Consider the following 25666-nt stretch of genomic DNA (forward strand, 5'->3'; position numbering starts at 1 on the left):
TACGCGGGTTAAATTTCCCACTTAAAGAAGCATTTTCTTTTTTCCTCCCACATTTGCTGCAGGATGACAAGCAGGCGGCTGCCGCTGTCAGTGCGGGACACCAAAACAAAAATGGTGGCCATCGGAGCAAGCTGAACATGCCGAACGCGATTATTTTTCTTCTCACGAGTACATTACATGCATTGAAACAGTTTCTTCCTTATCAGTAATAAATAATATCATTAATATCGGCAAGTTTGCAACATATAACGTAGCCATGTCCACTTTGAGGGGACAGAAACAGAGATGGGCGCGCTTAGCTGCTAGTGACGTAAAAACACATGGCAGGCATGCTGCGGAAACTGTGGCATTTGTCTTCACTGCTATCCTAATACGGCACGTTTCTGCTAAGGGTGGGCAAATATTTTAGCTGCATTACAAGAGTCAGCGTATTAATAGGGAGCACATCAAACGTATCAGTGCAAACGTGGCCATTATCGTTGCCGCTCACAATTTGTTGAGTGCCCACAAGTGCAGAGGAGACGAATCGAAAGACGCCTTTTATGTTGATGTTGACCAAAACCATTATGAAGCCTACAAATAATAAAGCCGAGGCAAGTTTAGTTGTAGCTTTCTTTTTCATGGAAGTGCAGAAATAATGAAAGGAATAAAATGGGGCATCTGCTTAAGAATGTTTGGTGCATGCAGACCGCTTGGTATGTCTTCAATAGTCGTTCGCGTAGCGTTCGACAGATGGTAAGTGCGATCATCATTAGCTAGACTTGGCACACGACATATCACTGCGACAAGTGCAGGGTGCGATCATTTCACGGGAAAGAAAAAAAATTGAATTTTGACCACAAAATTCAGGGGTGCAATCATTGCATGAGAGCGATCATTATGCGAGTAAATACGGTAGCTCAGCTTTCTGTTGTTCTAAGCTTCATTTCTAGTACTCTGAGCCCGTTTCCTTGTTCTACTTATCTGCACAATCCTTCTTTAGCTTCCATAATTGCCCCCCCCCCCCCCCCCCCCCGATATGTATCTTCCGCACTAGAACTATGTTGAGGTTTATTCGTAATCATGTCGCCCCACGGCATTCGTGTCGTCCACTTCTCTTCTCTTGTGCCCGTGTCTGCACGCCTTACCCCCTTTTTTGGATTATGAATCCTTACCAACTAGCTCAGCTTTTTGTCGTTCCAAGATTGGCATTTGTAGTCAAATCTCTGAAGCACAGTGCTGCAACCAAGGCAAGGCCTCTGGGATCACTGTTCAATGTGTAATCTCTGAGGCCACAGCTGATGTCTAGGGTCTCTAAGGCCATACTTGATGCATTGTTGAGGTTGCCAGAGGAGACAATGTCTGCAGAGTAGGCATACGTTACAGCCATGGATGAAGTCCGGATAACCGAATGTACAGCTGGCAGCTGTCCGAAATATTGGTCATCTTTACACATTAAGTCTATGGGGCCATTAACGGTCCACGAACCTGTCTGAATTACTGAACATGTTCGGATTATCGGCGTCCAATTTATCGGTTGGCAACTGCAAGTGAGTGACCGAATATTCGGTTAATGCTGTAAATGAGGCACAGCAGACACTACTTTCTTGGTGTTCCCACTGCAACAAGGGTATTGTGTGTCGTACAGTTTCTGTAACATGGCACTGCAAGCATCATGAGCAATGAGAGAGAGAGAGAGCACACTGCCACAATGCAAGAAAATCACCACCAGGGCACCACTGTGACCACAGAGGTGAATTATTCACACAAAGGGGCACATTTAGCTATGTGCAGTGGCACCAAGTGGTTGAGGCTATCTATTCGATGCTTCTGTTAATTCGACTCTGGTTAATTTCATCCCAACCAAACGTCCTGGCTGGCGCCCATGAATTTCTATGGGCACAGATTTATTTCAAACCTAAGATTGGTGTTCTCGGGAGAACTTGAACTTGACTAATCAGCACGCACGTGCCAGACCCCTATGATGACCCAAATGCGGCGCCTTTAGTGGCGTGCCTAAACACAGCTTAGGAGGCAGTGAACACTCGTCAGTTATTTCCCGGGGAAGATTTCCGGGAAATAACTGTAACTCACAATGCGATTACTGTATTTACCCAATTATAATGCGCGTCTTATATATCTTTTTCAGGAAAATTCGTTCGGAAATTGCCTGCATGGTGCAATCAGAACTTGCATGACAATTACCATTTCCACATTCATGTCAATTTTACGCCGCTGTGCGAAAGGAGCTTTGTATAAAGAGCCCCATTTATCCGCACATTGTTTATATTTATATTGTTTTTCTAATACATGTGCTCATCTTGTATTTATGCACGCATTGCTACGTGTTGCCAATGAAACCAAGGGACACAGACCTAGCCAAGCTGATTCTATAGCTTTTTGTCTGTGCCCCTGTCATCTGTACGTTGTATAGATACGAAATAAAGTTCAAAGTTCAGTTCAAGTTCAAAACCAAAACTTCATTTGAGGCATTCGTATACTTTACCGCATAACGGGGCCGTATTGCAGCAAAGCTGATTTTAAATACCATGCAACGAAGCTGACTTAAAACGTAGCCGCCATTGTGCAACCCATATTAGACCATATACCATTTTTGTTTCTAAACAATTGGGTGCGCATTAAATTTCTAGTTTGTTTAGGACCTTTGCCATTCCTACATTGGTTTTCTGCATCGGAGATACAGAAAGTGGGCACGAGGGGTGTGTTAAGAACAGGCAAATACAGTCGCCGACTGATTTTCTGGACTCCAAAAATTCGGTCTGCTTCGCGGCACCGCCATTCTCCCCATAGGCCGTAATGTATAACAACTGCCGAAAGTTCGGACACCTTGCAACCTCTCATCTGATTTTTCGGACACTCCTTGAGCCAACTCGACCGAGAGCACCATGCATCGACTCTGACCAGTGCGTGGTTCGGCTAGCTGAGCGCCATTTTTGTTTTGAACGGAGCCTCCTTGCTGCCCCACGAAGTGGCGCTACTGGAAATCCCCGCTCATCATCATCGTTTCTGCCTGGTTCGATAGAGTTGCTACAGCAGTTCCAGTCTCAGCTTAGTAAGCCATGTCAAGACAATCCAGCAGCCGATTTGTTTGTTTCTTCGTACACGACGCTGCGAGTAGGCTACGTTTTTCGTTTGTGCGACTGGTGTCGGCGTGGTGCTGTTTGCTTTGCGAGCTGTGTCGAGGTTGCGGTGATCCAACGCGGCACACGGAAACATCGCATCAAGTGTCTAATGGCGCCGACAGTGCCCACACAGACTGCGCTGGGGAATGCCGGCAAGCGGGTGCTGGGAGGCCTAGGATTTGTCGCCTTCCGATGTGCTCCCTACTGACGCCGAAAATGTTCTGCGGGGACCTGCACAGCGGTTGCATTGCGATTCCGGACACAGTCTCATTTGACAGTTTCACAGGTGCTGACACTGCTGTACTGACATGCGCAGAATTCGATGATGGCAAGATCATTTGTCAGGTTTCTGCTGCACCGCCGGACGATGACTCTGAGTCGGAAGATGACTCACCATGTGCTACACTGCCGTCGCATGCGGAGCGTGTACAAACAGTGACTGTGCTTTCAGCCGCCTATAGTGACCGTACGGCCCTCTCCGAGATTCAGGCTTATCCTATTGCGCGTAAACCGAATAGCGTGCAACGGCGCATTCACGATTTTTTCAAGCCTACTGCCGAGCCCGAATAAGTGTGTGGAAATAAAGGATTTCTTTCTTTGTTTTTCTTGATCTGCTTTTTCGGGCACCTGTTTATTTGGACATTTCCGCAGTCCCCGTGAAGCCCGAATAAACGGTCGGTGACTGTACTGCCAAATTAACGAGTAGTGAGATATGACATTTTTTTGCATCTCGTTTCATTTTACTTGTCAATTAATTCAACTAATTTCATTGGTCCTGTCAGGGCCAAATTATCAGAAAGCGGCTGTACTGTAGGTGATGCACGCATTTTTTCAAACATGCAAGAAAATTGTGGAGCTGGTTTCTGGCCCTTTAAGCAGTTAGCCAATACATTAGGATCTTTGGTGACTGGGTCAGAGATTCGTCGCAACTACGTTCAGCTGCTAATATGTTTATGAGGTTTCACTGTACTGCTTATCACTCCTGTGCTGTATGAACAGCAATTCTGGCAGGGTACATATAACCTAGGATTCACTAGAGTACTCTCTGCGTGAAACAGCAGCCAGTGATATACTGAAGAACAGCACTCTGCAAGCAAAGCACCCTCTGTGACACCAGGAATGTACCGAGAGAGTTTCAAAAGTGCAGACAAACCTCAGTGCCCCCTCAAGCAAGCTGGTGGGCTCAGCACGTCGATCGATGCCTCCCTGGAGGACGCGCGATGCACCGCGGGTGTCTCCAGATGCTTCCAGTTGCTGCGCCCAAGCGGCATAGAAGTGGGCCTGCCGCACCCCGATGTCAGTCTCAAACATTGCCTTGAGCACGGCTAGGGGCTCTGGTGACTGCTCAGCCTGCACAGAGCATATCACGCCTTCGTAGAAAGGCTACAATTCGTTTGGCAGGCACAGCCGTCTGGACTTGAACCTAAGGTGGCAATCGTTTTCTGGGTAAGAGAGCACACTTTGACATCACTTCCACCCTCCTGGCACACAATTCTTTACATCAAAACAGAAGCGAAATGTTAACATGAGTCAATCCCTCTAAAAATTTGCAGAAATGAAATGATGCTTGCTTCTATTTCTTTTAGGCTACGGTGTTGCCCACAGAGATCAGTGCGCACTGCACGTTTCACGACTCACGCACATTGCCTTCCATAACCTTCATGAGAATTTTTACCTGAACAGCATAAACACGAGATACAAAAACTCGGGCACATCGACGGGCCTTCACAGTCGCAAATCTGGCTATATAGCAATAAGAATGAAAGGCGGCATAGTTGGTTTGACTTCACTGTGGAAAATTTTACGCACACTAAACAAGGACAACAAGAAAAGGACACAAAGACTAGCACAGAACTTACAATTAAACTTTATTTCTAAAACGTCCCATATAGTCAAATCTCAATAATTTGAACTGGAAGGGGCCTGAAAATGAGTTCAAATGAAAAGAATTTTGAATTAAAACAAGGACTTCTTTTTGAAGTATTCGTGCACTATAGCAGGATGCACGAACTGTGAGAGTCGTGAAATATCATGGCACGCAAGTGCACAGCGAGCGAGGATCACAAAACTACCCACACCGGCAAATGCTCGCTTCCCAATAACGGTAGAGAGGAAAACTTCAAGGAGCAGGCTAAGCTGATGTCGCCGGCATGGAGGCACGTGCGCGCAGAGACTGTCAAAGATGAGGGAGTTGCAAGGAAGTTGAGAGGGAAGCATAGTTGCGAAGAAGGGTGGGAGGGAAGCATATTGGCCTTCCTGCCAGCTTGCTTGATGACGCTACTTACTTCTGCCACCTACTGCCACCGAAGTAGCAGAAATGACCAGGCCAGGACTGGGCCTCCGCTGCTGCTTCCCTCTGCGTGCTTGGGTATTTTTTTCGTTCGTCTGCTGACAGATTGGCGCTGTATTTACTTTCTTCGACCTCCATTCTTAACTAGAGTCATGTCTTATCAAGAGGACGAAGTCGTCGCTGCTGATCGTAATTATGTTGGTGTGCTCCCTTCTGTTATGGTGTCACCGCGTTCAAAAGAAAAGGAGAATGAGGTACTGGGAGTCACCTTCGCATCCTTGTATTCAAGGTCTGTCTTGTCATACAGAGTCGGCTATGGCGCACTATCTCCAACCTTTCCGTCGGGATGTCTCGGGTTAAATGCGCGAATGTAGAAAAACAAGCGTGAACGAGACTAACCAAGTCAACCAAAACAAGCACGAGTCAGAGCTCACGTGAGCAGACAACAGTGCGAAACAAGCGGTCTGGCTGAACCAGACAGGAGTACGAATACAGCGGTCGGACAGGTCTGTATGATAGTTGTTTCCCACGCGTACGTCACTGCAGGGGCCACTCTTATTGGTCTCCGCCGCTTCCGGCTCACTTGCCGCTGCGGCGAGTCACACAATATTGGCCCAAGACGATTCCCTCCTGCAGTGCATGTTTTGCCACTAGTGTGGCTGGGACATTAAGGCACAACGCAGAAAAGGCAACCTTGCCATTCGAGAGGGTAATATTTCCACCTCAGGTTTCCCTGCCTGTGCCGTTGAGGGGCTTCTCCTAAGCCTTTCCTCTATGGTGGGGTCAGAGCAATACTAGTCAGAGGTGCCGCTACGCGATTTGGCACACTGCTGAGAGCAATGTCGGAGCGCGGTATGTTCGAATTAACCGACGCACATGCTTCCACATTGGAATATGCATAACTTTGACAGGACTGCAGCGCCAGTTCGAATTAACGTGATTCGACTGTATTAACAGGTTAACAGTCTTAGTAATAAGTGGTAGATGCGTCATGTGTGCCAGTTTTTAGAATGTAAAAGTGTAAATGTATAAAATTTCTTTCACACATGGGCAGTACTATCTCGGTCAGACTGGCCAATGCATAAGTGTAAGATTAAGGGGGAATGAGGGTCTTAAAAAAAAGTTTATTTGTTATCCTATCTTGATGAAAATCGGCATGTGTGTGCATCATTGAATGGATATCTCAAATCTGCAAACAGATTTAAAATATCTCATTTAGAAAAGAAGTTATGGCAAAATCCCACATTGTAGTTAGGCAATTTTTTACGGTTCCATTATGGCAACTTAAAATTCAAAAAGGTACTTTTCAGAACTATGTGGTTCTTCTTGAAGGCCCACCCCATAGGCTAAAGCTAATTAAATGTCAATACAGCTGTTTCATTGATCAGAAATAATTTTCAAACTTGGAAGGTAAGAATTAGCTTTGAGTAATTAGCTTACTTATCAAATAATTATAATTGCATCAAGGTTATGAAAAAATAAACGCTTCAGCCTGCAGTTCAGTTGTTACTGAAAAGAATGATACCAAGTTTGTTTAAATCTGTTCATGGAAACTTCCTCAAAACTTCCGTAAGGCAGAGGCACTTCACAAAAATAACAAAGCTGAGAAAATCGCGTTCAAAGTTTTGAGAACATTTGTAATTTTATCTGTTAAGTCTGTAAGAAAAACAACCGCTTTAGAATGAAGCTCTATTTTTGCTGAACAAAATAAAACTAGATTGATTAAAATTGGTTCAGTCAGACATGACCAAAACATGCGTACTGCAAAGGCATGTGACAAAAAATAAAAGTTAGTCGCTTCACGGTGTTTAGCCACTTTACAGCAATCCTGGGTAGCAGTCCTAGCTCACATTTGGCTTGTGTCTTTTGCCAATTCTCTTCTTGAGCTTTTCGCCCTGTGTGCCCTTTGCTGGCCTTGCACAGCATCCTTTGGATGAGGCAGCTCCCAGGGCTGTAGCCAAGCTGCCCTGCAATCGCTCGGCTGGTTTCTACCATTCCCTGGTTGAAACACGAGACTGCTCCTACAACAGCCCTTTCCACAGCAAGCAGAGGCTCGTGCGTGTTTTAGGAGCTTTGACTCCACATGTAGGGACTATCACATTTTGGGTCATCTCATACGCGCAACGGTGCAAGAAGGCACGGTCACCCAGCCTTGCAAGGACTGGCTCCAGAAATAATGATGATGTGTGGTGTTTTGTGGCGCAAGGGCCAGGTTTGGCCAAAGAGCGCCATGACAAGTGGCAATGTTAATGTATTATGGAAAATGTGACTTGGCTGTAAAGTGGCCTAAAAATAGTCGCAGTAAAGTGCGTAAAATCTACGTGCTATAAAATTATGGCGATCACTAATGACGAATACTATGAACACTAGAATGCATTGGGAAAATGATGCAATGTACAAAATATGTGAGATGCTAAAATTTTCTAAGAGCACTACTGCCTCGCCAGAGCCCTTGAACCCAAAGGACGAGAGGCATGCGCTATGCGAAACAACTGTCACAGCGCTATCCTCTATAGAGAGGAGGCGCTACGAACGTATGGACTAATTACATGAAATACAACATCTTTCAGGAAACCTAGGACTGCGCTGGTATCAAAGAGCGGTTCCGCACCGAGTAACATAACAGGATGAAGGGGGATGTGCTGCCGGTATGCTAAGGGAAAATGTTTCATTCTGTCATATTCGGCTTTCCGACACTCCAGGAGGACGTGGAGGACGGTCAGCCTCTCCCCACATCTACCACAGGTTGGAGGCTCATTTCCAGTGAGTAAAAAGTTATGCGTGCCAAAAGTGTGTCCTATTCTTAGACGACAGAATAGGACATCTGTCTGGCGTGATTTTGTTACAGGAGGCCAGAAACCTAATCGTGGCTTTATTACATGCAGCTTATTATTTGTTTCCAGGTCCCACAAGTGTTGCCAGTAGTTTCACAGTTTCCTTCTTAAGAAAGGTTTCAGGTCTGTGACAGGGACTGCAGCGGTAGAATTAACAGTGTGTGATGCAATTGATGTGGCCATCTGGTCCGCTAGAACGTTACCCTGGATGCCCCTATGGCCAGGCACCCAGCACATAATCACATGCTGGTTAGATACATATGCTTTACATAAGACTGAATACAGTTCAATTATTATAGGATTTTTCTGCTTACAGAACGACATCAAAGACTTCACAACACTAAGAAAGTCTGTATTTATAACTGATTTTTTGAGTTTTGGTTTCCTTATATGCTTCACGGTCGACAATATTGCGTAGGCCTCAGCCGTGAAGATACTAGTTTCTGGATGCAGTAAATCGGATTCCAAGAAGGATGGACCGACGGCTGCATATGACACCCCCTCGCGTGACTTCGATGTGTCTGTGTAAAACTCTGTGCAGGAGTGTTTGTATTGCAGTTCCCGGAAATGCATCTGGATTTCAATCTCTGGAGCGTGTTTTATAACCTGCATGAAAGATATATCGCATTTTATCATCTGCCACTCCCAGGGAGGCAGCAGCTTAGCTGGAGGCATTAGGCGGAGCTCGAGGAGTGGGACATGCATTTCAACACTAAGCTCCCTCACACGCAGCGAGAAAGGCTGTCTTACGGAGGGACGATTGCGAAAAAGTGTAGCATATGTCATGTCATTAACGGTATTAAAACACAAATGTTGAGGATTTGAGTGGACTTTCAGAAAATATGCTTGGCTGATGTATGTTCTCTGCAGATGAAGTGACCACTCATTCGATTCTACATATAAGCTTTGTATGGGACTCGTTCTGAAAGCGCCAGTGGCCAGTCGGATTCCTAGATGGTGCACTGGGTCTCACATCTTTAGTGCGCTTGGGGCGGCAGAGTGATAAATCACGGCACCATAGTCTAGTCGCGATCGAATGAGGCTTTTATAGAGATTCATTAAACACTTCCTGTCACTACCCCATGTAGTCTGGGATAGAAGTTTCATTATGTTCATTGTTTTCAGACATTTTTCTTTAAGATGTTTAATGTGGGGGACGAAAGTGAGTCTGTAGTCAAGTATAACACCTAGAAATTTGTGCTCTTTGTGTACAGGTATTTGTTGTCCACCCAGTTCTAAGCAAGGATCTGGGATCATTCCTCTCTTTCTTGTAAAAAGGACACAAGAGCTTTTGTTAGGATTGATCTTAAATCCATTCCTGTCTGCCCACATTGACACATTGTTCAGGCCATGCTGTACCCGTCTCTCGCATACAGCGAGGTTACAGGATTTGAAAGCTATTTGTATGTCGTCCACGTAAACAGAATAAAAGATTGCCGGTGGTAATGAAGCGCGAAGCGTGCTCATCTTCACGATGAAGAGTGTGCAGCTGAGCACGCCTCCTTGGGGTACACCTGTTTCTTGCGTAAAAGGACGCGAAAGTACATCACCGACTTTTACCCGGAAGGTACGACTGGACAGATAGCTTTCTATGAGGTTTAGCATATTCCCATGGATGCCCATTTCTGACAGGTCCCTTAAAATTCCGTAACGCCACGTTGTATCGTACGCCTTCTCCATATCGAGGAATATGGATAAGAAAAACTGTTTGTGTACAAATGCGTCTCGGATATTTGCTTCTACACGTACAAGATGGTCAGTTGTGGAGCGCCCTTCTCGGAAGCCACACTGATAAGGATCAAGCATTTTGCTCTGTTCAAGGAAATGAATGAGTCGCCGATTAATCATTTTTTCAAATACCTTACAAAGGCAACTTGTCAGGGCTATCGGGTGGTAACTTGCCACTGAGGAAGGATCTTTGCCTTGTTTCAAAACCGGGATCACAATGGCTTCTTTCCATGCAGTCGGGAGGTATCCCGCAGCCCAAATGGTGTTGAAAATTGTGACTAGTGTAACTTGGGTGTCTTTATGTAAGTTTTTGATCATTTCATATATGATTCTGTCAGATCCCGGTGCAGAGCTCTTGCATGCGCTCAAGGCAGTTCTCAACTCGGCAATGCTAAAAGGACAGTTGTATGGTTCATTCTGTTGACATTTTCTCATGAGTGGCTTACATTCTTCTATTTGTTTATATTTCAGAAAGGATTGCGAGTAATGGTTGGCACTTGACACGCTCTCAAAGTGCTCCCCAAGTGAGTCCGCCTGATCTTGTAGGGTATCGCCTTCTGTGTTTACCAAAGGGAGTGCATATGCTTGTCGCCCTCTTATCCTATTGACCCTGTTCCAGGCTTTGGCCTCATCTCTGAACGAGTTAATACTCGATAGAAACTTCTGCCAACTTTCTCGTCTGGCCTGTCGGCGGGTTCGCCTGCCTTGGGATTTTACTTTTTTAAAGTTGCTAAGATTCTTCGCAGTGGGAGAAGCGCGTAGCAACCACCACGCCCTGTTCTGTTTTTCACGAGCGATCCTACAATCGTCGTTCCACCACGGGATACGCCGTTTGCAGGCCAAGCCTTTTACTTCTGATATGCATTTAGATGAGACATCTATTATGAATGCTGTAAAGAACTCGACTGCAGCATCAATTCCTAACGAAGACATATCAGCCCATGAGATGGTAGTGAGAGTACGAAATTTCTCCCAGTCGGCTGTATCTATCTTCCACCTAGGAGCTTGTGGAGGAAATTCATTTTCTTTAGATGTTCTTAGCAATACGGGGAAGTGATCGCTCCCGTAAGGATTGCTCGTAACTTCTCATTCGAGTTCGGGCAGTATAGAGGCGGAAACTATACTAAGATCTATTGACGAAAAGGTTCTGTTTGCAAGAGAGTAATATGTAGGTTCTTTCTTATTTGGAAGGCACGCTCCAGAAGAGAAAAGTAACTGTTCAACAAGACGACCTCGCGCATTGATACGAGAGTCTCCCCACAAGGTGCTGTGTGCATTGAAATCGCCAAGAACAACATAAGGTTCTGGCAATTCATCTATGAAGGACTGAAATTCATGTTTGCTTAGTTTGTAGTGTGGGGGTATATAAATCGAGCAAATAGTGATAAGTTTGTTTAGCAAAACAATTCGAACCGCCAGTGCTTCAAGGGCCGTTCGTACAGAAGCGTACGGTGAGGGGCTAATTGGTATGACATTATGAGAACAAAGAAAAACTGCGCAAAAAAAGGACAAGACAGAAAGAACCACTAGACACAGGCGCAGACTAACAACTGATTTAATGCTCCAACGCCACCTTCCTACAAACAACAGAACGCATGCGCACCAACCGCAAAGACCAATGCCGCTATCATGTAGTCAAGCCTAGAAACGCCAACTCCTAGCGGTACAAATGTATGGAAGCCTCGCTAACACATTTATCCGGTCCTAATCTCGCGATTTCTAAACCTTCGATTACTTCACGCTCTTTCTTATCACTTGCGCGTCCGACAATCTTAGTCCTGCCAAAAAGTGGAGTACAACCATTGCCGTCATGACTGCAGGTCTTGCAATGCTTAGGAAGATGCTGTCCTCTAGAATCATCTAGTGAATTGGCATGTTCTAATAATCTAATATTAATGCAGCGGCCTGTTTGTCCAACGTACACGTTGCCACAACTCAGCGGAATCTCATAGATGACATTCACTCTACAAGGCACAAACTTTTTCCTGTGGTTAGTGCTTCACTCGATTTTCTTTTTCCTATCAGGTCTAGCTAAATTGCACAGACTGGACAGCTTACAAGGTGCCGAAAAGAGAACCTGTATGCCGAATTTACCCGCGACCCTCTTCAGGCCGTGCGAGACCCTGTGGACATAGGGCATAACTTTATACTTCCTCCTCTCCTGTGTATCCGCCCCACGAGGCTTTGAACTTGGTCGGAAGGACTTCAACAGGGACTCGGCAACAGCCCGAAGAAGGGCCACCAGAAAACCGGCCGACCGAAAGCGATCAGCTTGGGCATATAAACTAGAGTGAACCTTGTGTGGACAGGACTTCACTAACGAATCCCTGAGGCACGTTGACGCAATCCCCCTCTTGACCAGCTTCGAATGGCTCGAGTTGAAGGGTAGAAGTGCTTTTTTCGACCTAGGCATGTACGCCCAGCAGAGGTGGTCAGGATCGTTAAAAAATAATTTTAAGTCTAAGAATTGCAAGCAAGAGTTTTCAGGAAGTTCAGTAGTAAAATTAAAGCTGGCAAAAGCAGACTTAAAGGATGCTAAAACCTCCGATGCCATCTGTGTCAAGTTATCGTTGTAGTCTAAATTTAAAAGAATTAAAAAATCATCAACGTATCGGAACACACGAACGATGCGGTCGTCAGAAAGTACCCGCGCTAGCGAGCGGTCAAGTTCGGCTAAAAGGATCTCAGACAAAACAGGAGCTACACACGACCCGATGCCGATGCCGCGTTTTTGCACATAAAATTTATCCTGAAAACTCACAATGGTTGAAGAAAGATATGCCTTAAGCAACTCTAGAAAACCTTCCACAGAAATACCACACGCATTCTGGAAAGACACAGCACCAGATCGTTCAATACAGTTCCGGACTGCGCAGAACAGGTTTTCGTGGGGAAGGGAATAGAACAGCTCTTCAATGTCAACCGAGAAGCCCGAGTTAACAGCAGAAAGGTTATCCCCTAGTACTTGCACCACACGGTCTGAGCTGCTGACCTTGTACGGATCGTCAGGTGCCAGGCTTCCCAGATGGCGCAGAAGGTACTGACTGACCGCGGCTTGCCAGGAACCAGTTTCCGTAACGATGGCTCTGAAAGGGCACTCCACCTTGTGGCTCTTGGCACTGAAGAACACTGAGAGCACAGTGACCTTGTTTTTCACCACTTCACTTTTTAGCCGATCGAGTTTCAGATCCCTTAATAGTGCAACCGCCTTTGCCTTCACTTTAGACTGATTCAGATCTACAATCCTAAAGTTCTTTAAGACAGCAGTCATGGCCTTCTTACTAAAAAGCTTCTGGGGTAAAACCACAAAGCCTCCTTCCTTATCGGCCGTCATCAAAGCGAGATCAGAGTTCCTAAAAAAGCTTGCCACCGATCTCACCATGGAATTTCCTTTCTTCGTGCCTTTGAAAGTATTGAGGATCACATCAACGCATTCTAAATGGCAACGTTCTTTCTTTTCGCCTTGAACTTTGTCAGCAATCATATGCGCCGTCGCCAAAGCCTCGTGCTTGCGCAGAGGGACTTCCAGGCTGAACTTCGGTCCCCTGCTGAGGACACTCAACTTCTTGTGGAACGACCGCCCCTCCAAGGTATAACACTGGAACAGCACCAACCTGCTTTCTGGGGGCCTTGGGTAAACTCCGTCGCCGCGTGTTCCAAAGGAACTCGGCACATGACTGGGCCAGGGCCTGGTAACCCTTGAAAGCCCGGAAGCCTGCAGGGCCCGTTGCCTTCAAGCTGAACACAGACACTGTAGCCAGTCTTGCAACAGGCGGACGTGTCTCCAGCATTCACTTCTCAGAATCTTTGCAATTCTTTTCTAGTGTCCCTCGGAACAGCCAAGGATCCCGAAGATGCCCAACACCTCCGGCGGGCACATATTCTTGCGCAAGCAGAATCCTAACCACCTGGCCTCGCAAGTTTTTGCAGCGATGAGGCTAGTGCACGCAGCGCTCTGATCCTCGTAGGAAAGGGAACACAGAAAAGAGCCCCAAGTAGAAGAGATGAAGTCTAGAAGCGTACGGTGAGGGGCTAGTTGGTATGACATTATGAGAACAAAGAAAAACTGCGCAAAAAAAGGACAAGACAGAGAAAGAACCACACGACGATCCGTACAAGGTCAGCAGCTCAGACCGTGTCGCGCAAGTACTAGGGGATAACCTTTCTGCTGTTAACTCGGGCTTCTCGGTTGACATTGAAGAGCTGTTCTATTCCCTTCCCCACGAAGACCTGTTCTGCGCAGTCCGGAACTGTATTGAACAATCCGGTGCTGTGTCTTTCCAGAATGCGTGTGGTATTTCTGTGGAAGGTTTTCTAGAGTTGCTTAAGGCATATCTTTCTTCAACCATTGTGAGTCTTCAGGATAAAATTTATGTGCAAAAACGCGGCATCTGCATCGGGTCGTGTGTAGCCCCTGTTTTGTCTGAGATCCTTTTAGCCGAACTTGACCGCTCGCTAGCGCGGGTACTTTCTGACGACCGCATCGTTTGTGTGTTCCGATACGTTGATTTTTTAATTCTTTTAAATTTAGACTACAACGATAACTTGACACAGATGGCATCGGAGGTTTTAGCATCCTTTAAGTCTGCTTTTGCCAGTTTTAATTTTACTACTGAACTTCCTGAAAACTCTTGCTTGCAATTCTTAGACTTAAAATTATTTTTTAACGATCCTGACCACCTCTGCTAGGCGTACATGCCTAGGTCGAAAAAAGCACTTCTACCCTTCAACTCGAGCCATTCGAAGCTGGTCAAGAGGGGGATTGCGTCAACGTGCCTCAGGGATTCGTTAGTGAAGTCCTGTCCACACAAGGTTCAGTCTAGTTTTGATGCCCAAGCTGATCGCCTTCGGTCGGCCGGTTTTCCGTTGGCCCTTCTTCGGGCTGTTGCCGAGTCCCTGTTGAAGTCCTTCCGACCAAGTTCAAAGCCTCGTGGGGCGGATCCACAGGAGAGGAGGAAGTATGAAGTTATGCCCTATGTCCACAGGGTCTCGCACGGCCTGAAGAGGGTCGCGGGTAAATTCGGCATACAGGTTCTCTTTTCGGCACCTTGTAAGCTGTCCAGTCTGTGCAATTTAGCTAGACCTGATAGGAAAAAGAAAATCGAGTGAAGCACTAACCACAGGAAAAAGTTTGTGCCTTGTAGAGCGAATGCCATCTATGAGATTCCGCTGAGTTGTGGCAACGTGTACGTTGGACAAACAAGCCGCTGCATTAACCCCTTAACCGTTTTGGACGAGCTGTGCTCGTTCTTGCCAGGCCGTCCCCAAACCGTTTTGGACGAGTGTAGCTCGTCCGCGCTGAATACGTTCTTCCCTCCAGCGTTTCGGACGAGCGGCGCACGTTTGTGGCGTAGCTTGCATTTTTACTCGACAGATGGCAGCACTGACCGCTTAATTTCTTTTTCTTCAACCGCGTAAACTTTTTTTTTCGTAGGGCAACCTTGGTTTTAAAATGGCATCCAGTGGAGGCGACACGTGTATTGCTGGCCCGTCTTCTCGGAAACGGCGCTTTTCTTCGTCGTCATCTTCGTCAGACGATGGTGATTCAGACACTGATGTGTACATTGTTTCAGGGAGCGAGGATGACAGTGATGATGTTGTACTCAGCAGCTCTTCTGATGAAGAAGATGATTGCTCGGAAGCGAACTATGCGAGCGCGCGTCAGTGGATGAAGATCGACGTCACGAACATTCCTACACGACCTCCTCGGTTTCCTTTTCTGGCAGTTCCCGGTAAGACGTTCACTATAAGCTCGCCTGGTGACTTGCTTGAATATATTCAGCGTTTCCTCGATGATGAACTCATTTCAATGGTGGTCGAAGAAACTAACCGCAATGCTGCTGAGAAGGTGAAGGGCTGCGGTCCGTGTGAGCATAGCCGCGTCAAAAAATGGGTGCCGGTGACTGAGGAGGAGATGTGGGTGTTTCTTGGTCTCTTGCTGTTGCAAGGAATTGTGCAGAAGCCACGACAGGATTGGTATTGGTCCAGGAACAAGCTCTTATTCACACCTATTTTCGGAGAGGTGATGAGTGGCAACCGGTTTCAGCTCCTGATGCGGATGCTGCACTTTGCTGATAATTCCAGTATCAGCGACCTTGTTTTGAGATTTACCACACCGTCCCAATGCTTCCTCGGTGAAGCAATCAACTTTTTGTCACCACAACTCAGTGAAAGAGTTAAGAAATCGGTGGCTGTGGTCATTCTTTAATTTTTATTGTTCATTACCAGCAGAAAGTTCCTTTTCTTTTTTCTGAGAAACAATAAACTTGAATATGCTACTTTGACTTCGTGTTTGCTTTAAATATTTTTTTAAGATCGAATACATGCTTTTTATTGCAATAATAATCGAAATCAGGAATAAAAAAAATAAGCAGTTTTGTGGAGAAATTCGTTGATATAAAAAAAACGGTGAAGGGGTTAATATTAGATTATTAGAACATGCCAATTCACTAGATGATTCTAGAGGACAGCATCTTCCTAAGCATTGCAAGACCTGCAGGCATGACGGCAATGGTTGTACTCCACTTTTCGGCAGGACTAAGATTGTCGGACGCGCAAGTGATAAGAAAGAGCGTGAAGCAATCGAAGCTTTAGAAATCGCGAGATTAGGACCGGATAAATGTGTTAGCGAGGCTTCCATACATTTGTACCGCAAGGAGTTGGCGTTTCTAGGCTTGACTACATGATAGCGGCATTGGTCTTTGCGGTTGGTGCGCATGCGTTCTGTTGTTTGTAGGAAGGTGGCATTGGAGCATTAAATCAGTTGTTAATCTGCGCCTGTGTCGTGTGGTTCTTTCTCTGTTTTGTCCTTTTTTTGCGCAGTTTTTCTTTGTTCTCATAAGGCCGTTCGTAGCTGTAAATGTTGACATGCTATGCTCTTTTGGATTACAATTGCAACACCTCCCGATGATGTGATTGCATCATCGCGATCTTTGCGAAAAGTAACATGCTGTCGGAGAAAGTTTGTGTGTTGTGATTTTAGGTGTGTTTCCTGTAGACACAGCACTTTTGGATTGTGTTTGTCTATAATCTCTTGCACATCATCAAAGTTCCTAAGAAGACCTCCAACATTCCATTGAATGATTTGTGTATCCATGTTGAAAGTAAATAAGTGCTGTGTGTACGGAAAGGGAGGTGATGCCTTAGGTTACAGAGCTCTTTCGAGGCTCTGTAACGGGGGTTCTGCCCTTTCTGGAGCGTTCGAGGGAGCCTCGCAGCTCCTTAGGAGTTTGGTGCGCCTTGAGGACAAGTGTAGTGTCCATTGCCTCTTGAGGCGCCGGACACGTGCTCTTGCGAGCAAGAAGTTACCAGAGAGAGTCCTGCCTTGGAAGACAAGACCCCTGCACCCACCAGCCCGGAGGTCGATGGGGCACCCTGCGGGATTTGGCTGCGCCGGCTGTTGCCAGCGCTGGAGGGGGCCGGGATGTTGGGGCAGCCTCAGCAGCGCCCATCTTCGGGGTCGATGGTCCCTCTGCTGTGTTGACGGAGCAGCGCTAGCTGCAACCGCCGCGGTGGCAGATGGCGTAACTGCCGACTCACTGCCTGTGGGTCGGACAGCCGCCGGAGGCCGTTGTGACGCTGCCTCCTTACGCGCCACATCGGCAAAGCTGCTCTTAGACAGGTATGACACCCGCCTACGTGCCTCTTTGAAAGATATTTTTTCTTTGACTCTGACTATCACAATCTCTTTTTTCTCTTTCCAGGACGGGCAGGACCGCGAGATGCTCGCCTCACAGTTGACACAATGTGGAGTGTTCTGGCACGTTTCGGAAGAATGTTCTTTGTCACTGCACTTGGCACATGTCAGCCGGCCTCGACAGTTCTGTGAACTGTGGCCGAACCTTTGGCACTTAAAGCATCTAAGAGGATTGGGCACGTATGGCCTGACACGAAGTTTGATATAACCGGCCTCCATGGACTCGGGGAGGACACTTGAACCGAAAGTGAGTATCAGGTGTTTAGTCTCGATCTCTTTACCATCTCGCCTCATCTTAATTCGCTTAACATTTATTACATTCTGTTCACTGAAGCCCTCCAAGAGTTCATTTTCAGTGTGCTCTAGCATGTCATCGTCCGAGACAACGCCGCGGGTGGTGTTCATGGTACGGTGCGGAGTTACTGTTATTTGGGTCTCCCCAAATGAGACAAGTTTCGGCAGTTTCTCGTACTGCTTCTTATCGTGGAGCTCCAAGAGAAGATCACCACTTGTCCTTCTTGACGCCTTATATCTTGTTCCAAAAACTTCCAAAGACTTCGAAACAAGGAACGGTGAAATGTTACGCACTAGTTTGTCTGGGTTTTCTGAGTGAATCACATGATATCTAGGAAAGTTCTGGACTTGTCGTCCGAAAAACAGCGATCTTCGGTGCGCCCTCGTTTGCGAGGGCGATCAGGGAGTTTAGGAAAAGCATTTTCCATAAGTACAGTAGGGTTTTCGGCCGCGATGCCGACCACCCACCATGGAGCCCAACAGGGGGACGTGACAGGAGTTCCTTCTAGAGAAACCCTGCCAACGCCAGCCGTACATCGCTGCTATAACCAAATACAGCATAACCAAGGCTGGCTAGCTACACAAGGTTAACCCTTGCCGCCGGGAAACTAGGAAGTGAGGAGAAGTGATGAGAAGACAGGAAAGATGAAAAAGGCGAGAGAGAAAGACGAAGATTGGAGAGGAGGACAGGAAAAGGCGACTGCCGATTTCCCCCGGGTGGGTCAGTCCGGGGGTGCCGTCTACGTGAAGCAGAGGCCAAAGAGGTGTGTTGCCTCCGCCGAGGGGCCTTAAAGGTCCAAACACCCGGCATCGGCTCAACCCCCAGGATCCCCCTTTCCCCGGACACGGCTAGGCTGCGCACGGCTACATGCGGGAGGGGCCAACCTTCGTGTGCTCGGGTACGTGGTGTCGCAACACACCAAACGCCTGCTGACGCAGACGCCCCTGCGGGGTGGCTCCAGAGAAGTATGGACAGAGACTGGCAGTGAACTTTTGTGGGGTGGTGGCTTTTCAAGGCTGGCATGTGCACGGTTATAAAAGCATCATGAACTGGAACCTTCTGGACAGTGACTGTGGTCTGGGGCATCACCTCCTGTGGATGTCATATGGAACAGCGTGGTATTCACTGCCTTCTGCATGGCTGGGACGTCATGCTTGTGGCTCCTCAGAGCGTATCCATAATATGCTGCGATTTTCTTGACCTTGTCTTGGGTGAGCCTTCCCTTCCCACCCCAAGAGACTCCCCTTGCGCTTTCTTTTTCTTCTGCAAGGTGCAAAAAGCAGTCCCCATTCTCTTGTGAACATGGTCGATGCAGTCCTTTTTTCTCTATGTCAATACATCCATATACACCCTTTTCTTTCGAAGCATGGAATGTGCAGCTTTCGCCATCTGAAAGGGTGATTGTGTAGCACAGCCCATTCTTTTCTAGAGAGCGCCTGAACAGAATCAGGGCGGCCTCAACCTCCATACGTCTGGCATTGCAGTCTATATTTTTTAGGCACTTGTGGTTGACTGCCTAGTCACCACAGCCATCATCACTTGGGTCAGCTGCTCCCGGGCAGTCACGGCAGTACCTAGACAACACAACGTGGTCTAACACCAGGCTCATGTACAGTTGAATGATGCACCCAACAGCAATGTTTGATTTGTGTCCACGAGTCTTCCACGTGCCGTCAAAAATAATGTCAACATTCCCAACCGGACTGAGGAAGTCCTTGTAGAGGGTCTTCACCACCTCTACACTTTCCATTTCTGTGGCTGTAGCAGCTACTTGGCAGCTACCACCATGGTGTCCATATGTCCCCTGAAGGTTTTATGATGAAGGTCACAGTGGGAGAGGTTCAGGGTGGCACAGAAGTCTGCAAGCGCAGTCACTCCCTTTCCTATGCTCTGGATACCTTTCACGGCCCTTACGTTTATCTCAAAAGGCGTGATCGCGAATGGGCCATCGACTCGTAACGAAAAATGGCGCTTGGCGAAGTCACAACCAGAGCACACGAGCGCCAGCTTTACTGCCAGGTCGTAGTGGCTTTTGCTGCACTTAGAGAACTATAGACTGACCGTTCCGAACTTGGTACACATAGCAGTAGCAAAAAATTTTTGCATCGCTTTCGTGTCAACGATGACTAATTCCATTCCGCAATCGTTGTCGTCACTCACCATGACGTCTAGCAGGTTGAACTTTCACGAAGTTGCCGAAATCTCTGCCAAGGAAGATTTCACATTTTTTTTCATGTTCTTCGCGCTCTGCACACTCCTCCTCAGTGTAAAGCACAGTGTCCATGCGCTCCGTGCGCAAACTTAGCCCGGGCACGTCATTGTTAATGCACTCAGTGCACGAGCTTGCTCCTGCAGCATCAAGCGGGGCAAATGAGCTAGTGATGGCACCGAAGTCAACGTTGTTGAACATGACCCAGCCGTACTGACCGCAGAAGAAACAGCCGGCAGCACCACCAAAGTTTCGATTTTCACCGACGCGATGTTCTTCGTCCAAACGCATTTCTTTTTGCTGCACGCTTTCTGCGAGCTTACTTTAAACAGGCATCGCGGGCCATCGAAGCACGTGAAACAAAACAAATTCTGCAACGCGGGTAAACCCACGGCAACAAGAAAAAGCTCGCGACAACAAAGGGAAACGCGCATCTAGGATGGCAGAGCGAGCAGTAGCAGACACTTCAAACTATGAGGCCTGGCTGCGCCGGGGAGGCCAGGAGAGGAGGCGCGTGTCATCGCCAATCGGAGGGCTGCACTTCTCCGCGCGATATTACTTTGCTGCACTTCACCCCACATTTTTATCCCCTCCTATAAGAATTTCATCTCTCTGCGTGGTGACATCGCGCGCACTACACCCAATCAGCGTCCTCCTCGCGACTTTTCAAAAGGTGCCGACTGCAGCAGCTCTACATGCTGTAGGTTGGCTTGAAGCGCGCCAAATTCAAACGCTAGGAAGCAGCTTTGTAACAAGACCAAAATGGCGCCAATCGGTTGTCGTCGTGCGGAGGTACAGTGGCTTGAAGTCAGGCCAAATTTCCAAATTTGGGCGTTAATTTTCGTCTTCCCATGCTTTAAAATTATTGTTTTTTAGCATTTGTTGACGGAATTCAGCTATATTTTGCCAGAGCATAATTTGGACTATAAAGACTTAGAAATCGGGTTTCTGAAATTTTTTATTATTTTTTGCTATATTGAGGCCCGCGTCCCCCCTTAAGGGAATGCCTGGCCAGCTTGAGTGGAAGGCGCTACACACATTTTGCAATGCACTGCACTCAATGCTCATTGAGCCCATGTAAGTCATTTTTTTACCAAACTGCTATTTTGCATGTTAATCCTAATCGGGCAACGAGAGAAATTGTAGAAGCTTGGCACATATCAAGACTGCAAGGAGCATGTGTTAGCCATTCGTCTATCACTTTGAATGACAGCGAAATTAACTTGCTCAACAATAGAAGATAGTGTGTCAATTATGCTGCGTTTCTGAATGTTATGTGGAATGGATGCTCTGTTGCTCATGCACAGTGATCATGAGATGGTTCTTGAGGGTGTATATACGAGATGTTCTAGGAACAAAGCTCAGCTGTCAGTACTATGCTGGTCGTTGTGTCCTTTTCTTGTCTTCGTTTAGTGTGCGCAAAATTTTCCACACTGGCTATATAGCACTCGCTTGACTCCATGCAATTGAGCGGATCCACATTCCATCACTTGTCCTTGCAGTATAGCAATTACACAGCAGTCACCTGCATCAGTGCAGAGTTTGATCCTTCTCCTTGAAGCTGTGAATGGTGATCTAGTAGCTGTGACTTCAACTGATGACGGTCGACTTCAGAAGCAAAATTTTTTTCTAGCTAAACCTTACCCAAACAGTATAAATCCAAAGTACATGCTGACCAATTTGGCTCGCATAGTTGGCATTCAGAAAATTTGTGCCTGCACATGGGCTGTCTTTGTTCTGACAACAAGGTGCATGGACGGCACTTGCGATGATTGAAACTTATAGCCTGTGAACCCAAACATTACCCCTAGGGTCATCAACATGGTCTGTGTGTGGTCTCGGTTCCAACCACCAAAGAGAAATAACAAGCAACGTTCAACTCAAGCATGAGCACAATCCAATGCAGTTCACTTCATCTGAAGGCCACATGTGCCATCACAAAAAAAAAAGTACAAATGAAACCTGATGGCAAAAGCAGCAAGGGATAAACTCAGCCACTTACCATACATGTTAATGTGTCCCCCTTCCTATCTTCCATCATAAAATCAAACCAACAGCAAAGTATGCTAATACTATTGAATGCAAACAATACCAGTTAAACACTGCCTCTCATGAAAACAAAGCAAAAGAATCCAACTGTAAATAAAAGAGCTGATAATGAAGCGGTTACAAAATGATCCCAGAGGAGCACCCACATAGCGTATCCAAATGTCAACGTAGCGTTCGTCGTTGAAGAGCTCGGTGTTTGTCTTGAACTGCACAATGGCCTGCTCAAGCAGCTGCCGCAGGTTGACACCATGTCCACCCGTCACATGGTGCTGCTCCACCCACAGCACATACCTGGCGAACAAGCACGATATGGAGTACTTATTATTTACTGTTTACATTGAAGCACAAGTAAACCTTGTTATTAAGTCACATCACATCTGGCGAATCTCAGCAAAACATGAGTAACACCAGCAAAAGCTTTAGATCTACTTAGTCATGTTTTATACTTTGTTATAGTATCTGCATTCATTATATCATGGGGCTGGACTGCAATCCTAAAAAAATTAAATTCTGGCGTTTTACATGCCAAAATCACAATCTGATTAGAGGCACATCGTAGTGGGAGACTCAAGTTAAATTTTTTTCACTTTGCACAGGCTTATAGAACAGAAGGTATGTATATCAAAGTGCACATTCCTGGCAGCTATACCAGGTAATAAAGAAAGTAGGGGGAAAATGGCATACAGTAAAACATTGCTAATTCAGATTTCATGAAACCGAAAAAAATGTCAGAATTAACCTAATTTAAATTATTGAGGGTATCAAGAAAACAATAAACAAATCCTTACTATCTCAACGCTTATTTAATGAATGAATATGCAAATCCTGTTTCTATTTTGCACAAAAGCAATGCAGAAGCTGCAATTTTCATGATCTCATCTGATTAGCGCTCACAGCGGCAAAGGTCTCGCAACTTCCTTCGCAGTGCGGCTGCGGCGCGAGCCTTCATCTGAAACATTGTTTTCATTGCTGTGGGCACATCCCGATTATTTTTATGCCAATGAGCTGATCACCAACAGATTGTCCATCCAAAGCAACATAGCCAGTGCACTTCATCCTTGACAGGTTTGCTTTGTGTTGAAACGAAACTATGTTTGCCGTGGCCGTTATCAACACAATCATGGATGGCGACTACGCATTTATGAAGGCATGCGGCCAATGCATTATTATGCATGGCATCAAACGCAAAAATAAAGGCTTTAAAAGCACAAATAGGGATGAATTCATATACAATTTTCGCTGATGACCATGGCAATGCGTACGCTGTGGCTTCGTTTCGGTTGGACGTTAGCCGTCTTTGCTTTTTTGTGACACTCCCCGAAGGCACACTCTCCGAATTAACCGATGTGCGGCCAAATACGTACGAATCTAGAGTTATTGCATTAAATAATGAATACGCCTGCCAGGACCAGAAGGCGAGTCCAAATTATCCCATTTTCAGAAATAACAAGGTTTAACTGTACTGTACATTGCTATACTAATGCCACAGTGATCCTGACAAGAAAGGGAAAAGAAATGACAAATGAAACACAACGGTGCACTCAGGGTGGAACTAACTGTACGCTAAAATATTAGACATTAATGACACACGTCGAAAAATATGAACTTGTGCAAGGCTCTATCACTGCATGATCATAAGCTTATTAAAAGAGACAGGTCAAGCTTGTATATCTCAAAGCACTAGTATGGGCAGCATTCAATGGGAGCCCTAAGCTGCTACTAGCTTGTAACTTTACAATGGAGCTTGCAAGGCACTACATAAAAGGACAGTGAAGAGTAAGAGCACACGGCCCCATTCTGAAGGCGACAAAATGCAAAAACACTCGGGCAAATGAACCTAGGTTCATGTTAAAGAAACCCAGTTGACCAAAAGAGATCTGGAGCCCTGAACGTCAGCGTCCCCCATAACAGACTGTGCAGTTTTGGGGACATAAGAACTCTGAATTTTTTTTTTTTTTTTCGCTTGATGGATAAGGTTGGTGATTAGCAGAGAAAAGGAAGCGCAGCTTCTCTTTCTTGAGAGGTTCAGCCATTAGGTTATGTATTGTTATGCATGAGGCATTTACTTAAAAGATACACGGCAGATGACTCTGGATGGTTGGCGTTCTCTGGGAACAGGACAGAGACAGCCAGCCAAAAGTCCTTTCCCTTCCTTCTGTCTCCATAGTCATTCACGCTTTTTCTGAACTCTGTTGCAAGAGCTCGTGACAATGTCCTATGTCATACAGGTACTATATGTCAGCACAACATCGAATTCAACATGTTTTCATGTTCTGTCCATAAAATAAATGTTCAATGAAAGTTCTCCATACTTGCTAGGTTGAATCTTTGGTAACTACAGAGTTCAAGGTAACGCTTCATCGTCAATAAGCTATGAAACAGTCCTGAGCAAATGCTGTACAAATCTCAAGATATCTCAATAACTAGTGGCCATCTAAACTTGTCCTACATTTTTCATTCTTTACAGTGAATCTAAAGGGGAGTTCCACAAGGGTTCCCATGCGGAATGCAGTGGGTTTGTCAGTATCCAATTTCAATAAACGAACAAATGCAGCTGAAGCCCGACCAGGCTTCAGTGGTAACATGCAATCAGAGACCGGCATCAATGAGCTATCATGCCAACAATGCTCCCCTAATAGGCCATGAGAATGTGCAGGCAGATGCTGGTATAGCAAGCGCAGCATGCAGTAACATATGTCTGATTTAATGGAAAGTATAGAAGTAACACGAAAAGGGCTCTACTTAAATTGAGGACAACGCAACGAGCTATGGAAAGAGGAATGATGGGTGTAACGTTAAGGGATAAGAAAAGAGCAGATTGGGTAAGGGAACAAACGCAAGTTAATGACATCTTAGTTGAAATCAAGAAAAAGAAATGGGCATGGGCACGACATGTAATGAGGAGAGAAGATAACCAACGGTCATTAAGGGTTACGGACTGGAAGCGTAGGGGGCGACAGGAAGCGTAGCAGGGGGCGGCAGAAAGTTAGGTGGGCGGATGAGATTAAGAAGTTTGCAGGGACAACATGGCCACAATTATAGTACATGACCGGCGTAGTTGGAGAAGTATGGGAGAGGCCTTTGCCCTGCAGTGGGCGTAACCAGGCTGATGATGATGATGATGATAGAAGTAACAGCTCTCCAAATTTTAGTACTAATCATGCAGGAGCGTTGACAGACACTACGGTCGACGCAGTGTCACGGAGCGCATCTGCAAAAGTAATGAGGGTAGGCACGAGCACACAGAGCATCCTCCTGTCCGAGCATCATCTGCTGGGCAATTGCATTGCGCTCAACGTAACCCCTGCCACTTATACAGTTCCAACGCTAGCACAAATGCATGTACACTTATGCTCTTGCACAAGTGCCACATAACTTAACTGCCATATTCCGTGGATCTTGTGTGCACGCCATGGTCACAATAAGCTGTTACAAAAGATAGC

At 46.3% G+C, this 25666-nt stretch overlaps 1 protein-coding gene across 3 annotated transcripts in view; it reads right to left on the reverse strand.

The window, feature by feature from the left end:
* LOC142568069 (uncharacterized) overlaps positions 1 to 25666 on the reverse strand; it is a 368896-nt gene that overhangs the window by 320002 nt on the left and 23228 nt on the right. For all 3 annotated transcript variants that reach the window (XM_075678155.1, XM_075678154.1, XM_075678153.1), the window contains exons 3-4: positions 22370 to 22514; positions 4276 to 4472 (exon numbers count right to left, since the gene is read on the reverse strand). In XM_075678155.1, coding sequence (XP_075534270.1) covers positions 4276 to 4472; positions 22370 to 22514 — 342 coding nt within the window. The remainder of the gene's footprint in view (positions 1 to 4275; positions 4473 to 22369; positions 22515 to 25666) is intronic.

This window comes from Dermacentor variabilis, unplaced genomic scaffold (assembly GCF_050947875.1).
Source record: "Dermacentor variabilis isolate Ectoservices unplaced genomic scaffold, ASM5094787v1 scaffold_16, whole genome shotgun sequence".
Taxonomy (NCBI): domain Eukaryota; kingdom Metazoa; phylum Arthropoda; class Arachnida; order Ixodida; family Ixodidae; genus Dermacentor; species Dermacentor variabilis.